At 30.6% G+C, this 6,836-nt stretch overlaps 2 protein-coding genes across 2 annotated transcripts; one reads left to right on the plus strand and one right to left on the minus strand.

Moving 5' to 3' along the window:
- Window positions 1-10: 10 nt before the first annotated feature.
- On the plus strand, window positions 11-2,530 carry LOC122633191 (E3 ubiquitin-protein ligase TRIM23-like). The gene is made up of 6 exons (XM_043820826.1): window positions 11-385; window positions 450-1,010; window positions 1,071-1,179; window positions 1,256-1,629; window positions 1,713-2,081; window positions 2,174-2,530. The coding sequence occupies exons 1-6, from the start codon at window positions 317-319 to the stop codon at window positions 2,366-2,368; spliced, it is 1,677 nt and encodes a 558-aa protein (XP_043676761.1). The 5' UTR covers window positions 11-316; the 3' UTR covers window positions 2,369-2,530.
- Window positions 2,531-2,617: 87 nt separating this feature from the next.
- LOC122633192 (calreticulin) lies at window positions 2,618-6,522 on the minus strand. Its single transcript, XM_043820827.1, has 7 exons — window positions 6,358-6,522; window positions 5,345-5,449; window positions 5,046-5,249; window positions 4,655-4,806; window positions 3,881-4,384; window positions 3,545-3,688; window positions 2,618-3,312 (listed from the first exon to the last, which is right to left on the minus strand). The coding sequence occupies exons 1-7, from the start codon at window positions 6,440-6,442 to the stop codon at window positions 3,295-3,297; spliced, it is 1,212 nt and encodes a 403-aa protein (XP_043676762.1). The 5' UTR covers window positions 6,443-6,522; the 3' UTR covers window positions 2,618-3,294.
- Window positions 6,523-6,836: the final 314 nt, after the last annotated feature.

The raw sequence follows: 6,836 nt of genomic DNA on the forward strand, positions 1-6,836 counted from the left end.
AAGTACAGATGTCTCTTCCTCTTTTGTATTATAAAAAAAAGAGAAGAAAAAATACAATTCCAAATGTGATACATATATTGGATTTATATAACGAAAACTAATATATAAGAAGAATAAATAATGTTATATTTTATTGCACATTACTTGAATACTGTATAAAAATTGTAATATTCAATCAACATAACGTCAAAATTTTAATACATTTCTCCCATGTATTAAAAAAAAAAAAATATATATATATATATAATAAATATTAAAGTAAACAACGTTTGCAGAAAATAGTGTAAAATATATGCAGTAATAATAATATTTAACTATGACCGAAGACGTAAATAAATTGGGTGATTATTTCGAACGTTCGCTTAAAAACACTACAAAATCAAATGTAAGCAAATTATTTAAATATCTCTTAACTGGTTGTTTACCTATAAAACAATATTTGTTAACAGGTTTTAGAATGTCGTGTTTGTGAAGAAGTTTTTACTGTAGATGGTATAAAGGTACCACGATTGTTACATTGTGGTCATACTGTATGTCATTCTTGTCTATTACGATTAAGGCCTTGCATGTTAAATCAGCAATTTCTTCTCTGTCCATTCGATAGACAACCAACTGAAATAAATAAGACTGGTATTTTTAGTCTAAAGAAAAATTTTGCATTGATTGAACTTCTTGAAAAATTGGAACAGTCTAACAATGATAAAGCTTTTATATTGGAAAGAGAAAGGCTTCAATCTAATCAATCATGTGATGAAGATGAAAGTCATATGGCTGTACTTTATTGTACAGTATGTACTACTCATTTATGCGAAGTTTGTGATACCACTACTCATTCATCAAGGACACTTGGTAAACACAGACGTGTACCTTTATCAGAAAAACCACGTGAGAAACCTAAGTGTCCGGTACATACAACACATGTAGCTAAATTTACCTGTACTCAACAAGGTTGTTACAATTCTTTGATGTGTTATTTGTGCAAAGATTATGGCAGACATAGTACACATAAGGTAAACCCATTTATATTGTTAGATTTCTTAGCAATATTCTACCTATATTTCTAATTGTAGCCAGCATTGGTGGAAGTGGAAGCTGAAAATATCAGAAAATCAGTAATAGCAGCTTTACAGAAGATGACTCAGTTTATGGAAAGTATGAGAGATACAGCACAAAAAATAGGTATCTCATATTTTACCCTCTTTATTTAATTTAAACCAATAGAAAGTATCTTGTTCCTTAATGCCCTGTTTATTAGAAACTGTCATACAAGAATTAGAAGGTTGGGCAATCGAAGATGCAAGACAAAGGGTACGTCAACATTTTGAAGAGCTAAGAGCACTATTAGCAGAGCAAGAGAAGGCAGCATTAACTTGTATAGATACAGAGACTCGTAGTAGATTATGTGCTTTGAGACAACAACAAAAAGATTTGACAATAACAAGATCACAAGTAGCAGGTGTTTGTATTCAGTGTGAAAGTATTTTAGATTCTGAAGATTGGAAATTATTGAGTAGTGCAGAAAAAGTTAAAGAAGTCTTGGCCACATTAGAAAAGCAACAGCAACATTATGCTCAGTTAGGACCTGATTTTCTTAAACCTGAATCTTCCATACCTATTATATTTAGCAGGGTTTGTACGATATATTGTAGATAGTCACATGATCTCACGTTTTTTTCATAATAATATATCATTTATTTTAATATTCTTAACAGGACAATCGAGTACATATAGGTACGAAAATTGATATGAGGGCAGTAATCTTAGGTTTGGATGGTGCAGGAAAAACTAGTATACTTTCTGCAATGAGAGGCATTACTCTTTCAGGACCTCCAATTTCAACTATTGGATTTAATGTAGAGAGTCTGGAATATGAAAACCTTGTATTTACACTTTGGGATGTAGGTGGGCAAAATAAATTCAGACCATTATGGAAACATTATTATCACAAAACACAAGCTGTTATTTTTGTGGTCGATGCTAGCGATCGATCTCGTTTTGAAGAAGCTCAAAACGAATTATCTAAAATTGTAAATGAAAAAGAACTGAAAGATGCTTTGTTTCTGATATATGCTAACAAACAGGTAGAAAATTTGAAGACATTTATCACTAAAATGTACAATATATGATGGAGAGTTTTTTCTATTATTTTTATTTGCTAATATTTTATTCTTAGGATTTACCAGAATGTGCAAGCGTAGAAGAACTGACAGATATTTTATGCTTACAAAAACTTTGTTGTGGAAGAGCTTGGCATATTCAGGGATCATCTGTAATTACAAATATTGGTGGAGCTACACAAGGTCTCGATTGGTTAACACAACAACTTGGAGCACATGAGACATTATATACAATACCTATAACATCATGATCGCTATTTACCGTAATTTAATGGAATGCTATAATTCTGAAATTATAAGGTATTTTACACATAATTATTATCTAAAAAAATATTGTTCCGTTTAAACTCTAGTAACGATATTTGTAATCTTAAATAATAGTTGATAAATAATAAAAGGAAGACGTAATAATATATAAGTATATTTATTGTAATTTATAACATAAAATTTTCATGATACTATATAACAAACAATTTTTAAGAATAAATAGTCAAATCACATCTAGAAAAGTCTTATTTATTTGTTTTTTATTACATGGTTATTGGTTGTTGCCTTTGATACATAATCATACCAAATATCATTCAGTCATGTTTGCACACATCCAACACTCTTACTTTTTAATTGGAGCGAGTTTTATTATGCGTACACTGTACGTAAATGAAATAATATATATATATTTATATATATATATATGTATGTATTTATGTATATATATATATAATATAGCATCGTTAAATTACATCTCAATTACTTTTAATGTATATAAAAACACTTGACAAACAAAAACGGAACAACTTAGCGTCTTTTATGGAGCTGTGCCGTTGAAGGACACGAGACAAATATACAAATTTCTATTTCACAGTTTTTAAGTACAGTGTACCTTAGGCAACACAGCACTGACTATTTGCACAAGATACGTAATACTTCACGATTTTATGAAGACAAAAGACTTTCCGACTTTTAATGTCCACAAAAATCATCCTTTGATGTTCTAAAGTATAATGGGAAGTTTCATCTGATTAGAATGAAGTATAAATTACCGCAGAGCACCCAATTTGTGTGTTATATTATGAAAATTTCTTTTTAAGAATAATTTTGTGCCCGTGGGAGTTAGTGCACGTCGCAGCCACACAGCTCCTGGAATACAGTCTATGTTTGTGTCAACCAACACAAATATTTACAATTCATCATGTTCCTGAAAAAGTGAAAAAAGTAAGTTTAATTAATTTAAATAATAGAAATAATGATAATTGATATAATAAAAATGATATTTTTTCAGTAACGAGGAATTCCACCTTTCTATCTTTCAGAGGTAATCAGGAAATGGTTTTTTTCATCATATAATATATTCATAATTACGCACAAATAACAAAAGAGCTTGTTTACAAACGGTAAATATTTTAATAGTATTATTTTATATTACATACCTCTACATCTGGAACGGTATTATCTTCCTCATCAGCATCTTCATCTTCATCTTCATCCTTACTATCCTCAGATTCTTTAGTTTCCTTCTCTCTCTGTTTCCTTTCTTCCTCATCTAGTGCTTCTTTCATTTTCTTTTCACCTTCCTATAATATACGGATAAGCATTTGTTAATTAAAAATATAAGAAATAACAATTTTCTCAATTAATGACATATATAATCAGTAACGAGGAATTCCAGTTATTTGTCTTTCATTTAAATCAGATCTATTATAGGGATCATCACAATTTATTCTCATTTTTTTATAATTAAATAATATAAATGGCATATTACTTACAATAGTGGGTTTCCAAACTTCTTCACCGAATGTACGAGCTGTTTCTGGATTATTTGTAATCAAAACATTATCGAAGATTGTGCCAGATTTAACTTGCCAGAGATCAAATCCAATACTACATATCTCTTTTCTCAAGTATAGGTTAGGATCAGGAACATATTCTGGATTATCGATTTCGGGATGAACCCAAGGTCCTTTGTAGTTAGGATTGTCAATTTGTTTTGGTTTCCATTCGCCCTTGTATTCAGGATTGTCGATCATAGGAGCTTCCCATTCTCCATCCATTTCATCATCCCAATCTTTTGGCTTAGTAGCCTCTGGATCAGGAATGTGTTCAGGTTTGTCCCAATCTTCTGGCTTTGTGTCAGAAGGATCAGGAATAGTGGGTTTATCATCCCAATCTTCAGGTTTACTTTGCGAAGGATCTTTAATTTTCTTTGGTGGCAAGAAATCCCAATCAGCTTCTAATTCTCCAGATTCTACTTCTTCATTATCGATTAGAACCTAATGTAAAATGTAATACATGAAACATGAATTATTTGACAAGATCCAAAAAATCTATGCAAAATAATATTTCATATAATTAATAATGAATGTCGACCTTTGCTATTTAAATACAATAAGCAATTAAAAACTTATGTATAATAATCAAGCATGATAATCTTTTCTTTTCGAGATCCTATAGCACCTATCCTTTACTATATTTATCAAGGATTTGTGACTCTAGGCTCGTTTTTTCTTTTATATAAAAATTACAAATAACCTTTTAATTACCTTGTAAGTATTATTGGGTTCAACAATTAAGGTGTACAAGTGTGTGTAAACATCATCTTTGCATCTGATATCTTTGTTAATTAACAAATTTTTGCCTTTGTAACTGAAGATGACGTGAACTTTTTTAGTACCCGGTCCACAAATATCAGGTCCTGTAGAAAAATAATTTAGACTGTTATAAAGAATAAGTGAATAAATCTATGCATATATATCAAAAGTAGTATACTAAAAACAAAATTGTATCTTTTTTTGGTAACTGGAATACCACAATGATATACCAGTGCATAAGTAAGACTATTACTTTCCGAGTTCCTATAGCACTTGCCATCCACATAATGATTTGACCAGTGACTCTTAGGCTCGGCTTTTGTTATTATTAATGAATTCTTACCAAACATGATTTCGTATGGTGTTTCTCCATGCATATCTTTTTGTTCCAATTTGCAATCAAATACTTTCACGTATCCTCCTCCACAATCAATATTTTGTTCGTGTTTAACGGTAAATTGAATGACAAGTTTCTCATCTTTATTACTAAATGGTGTAAATTTCTTGCTCAAAGCATAAAACCTAGCATCTTGCGACGTTTGGATACCTATAAAAAATAATATTTGTATCTATATATACTTACATACTAACAAAGTATTAAATATCTGACATTAAATTTAAAAGAATGTTTGTGAAATATACCTTTATCATTTTCTGGATCATTCCAAAATTTGCCATGACTTAAAACAAATTTTCCGAACTCTTTTCCTGGGTGTTCAGAGTATACCCAATTCTTTTCCCACGAATCTGTATACGTAAAATTAATAACGTGATATAATAAAAAGTCATTGAAAAAATAATCGGAATTCTTCAAAAATAGAAATATAATTGATATGATATCTAAATATACTTTTTATTTGTTTAATTAACAAAATAAGAATTTACAATCAAAACATTACTAAAAATGCATATTGTTATTTGGATTTAAAAATATTTACACAGTTTTGTTTATTTTCTTTTCTTTTTTCTTTTTTTTTTTTGAATACATTAGAAATTAATAATGTATAAAACACTTAAAAATATATCTTTAATCTAAGCCTTTCTGAAATAAATGAAATTGATTTAATGATTCTAAATAAAAGCGAATGTATACTACGTGATCGTATGCCACGAGGCAATTTTCTATAAAAGTGATATTCATCTAAATGATTTGTGACCAACAGAGACACGTACGCACGGATCATATGGAATATTGAAATATCTTATCAGTCCTAGATCAGTTAGATCATTAATTATGTACAAATATATACCTATGACGAGTTAAATGAATAAAATATAAAGAGAAAAGTTCGAACGATTTTCTCGTGCGTATTAGGTGAAACAGAGATTCTTTTTAAAATTGCCATCCATATAGAGAGAGAGAGAGAAATGGACTGGTGCGATCGACATAAGGCCGGTTATTTAAAGCATAAAACTCGAAAGTCAAATAGGAAAAGTTAGAAGGGTGTGGTTCTTGTGGAGAGACGATGCAAATGGTGGGTGTTGAGTTTTTTCCAGGCTGCACTTAAGGAAGAAGATCGTTTATGTGAAATGGAAATGAGCAACGAGAACGAAGAAAGATAGGAGGCGTCGTTCTTCTTTTCTTTTTCTTTTCCTTTTCTCTTTTTTTCTTTTTTTTTTTTCAACAACCGATTGTGTTCGTACGTTAAACTCACCATCGGTGAACTTTTCCTCGAAGTAGACTTCCGCTGTGACGAAGGAAATCGTCAGGACGAAAAGAAAAGAGCAAAGGTGTCGCATTTTTAGACGCCGGAACGACGAGGGTCCGTTCGACGAAGACGTTTACTTCACGACGATCTACCCGATAATGTCTCTACGACGGATGTGGTTGGTAAGTTTAGCATCCGTTGGGATAGACAGATGGAGAGTGCTGATTGGCGGGAATCTCTCAACCAATTGGCTCCGACCACGCTCGAGCGATCGTAGTACCCCCACCGTAATCTACCAACAAACGAACTATAGTGCTGCCATTCTTTATGTTTTATCTATTGTCGATACAACAGAATGGAATTCAACTTTCTTTCATTTTGAATAATTTTAAATTTATAAATGATTGATCAATCATAAGATCATTTATTTTTGTACAATCGAATAATTAATTTCTTTCTTTTTTTTTTTTTTTTTTTTTTTTTTT

The sequence above is a fragment of the Vespula pensylvanica genome, chromosome 11, assembly GCF_014466175.1.
Source record: "Vespula pensylvanica isolate Volc-1 chromosome 11, ASM1446617v1, whole genome shotgun sequence".
Lineage (NCBI taxonomy): Eukaryota > Metazoa > Arthropoda > Insecta > Hymenoptera > Vespidae > Vespula > Vespula pensylvanica.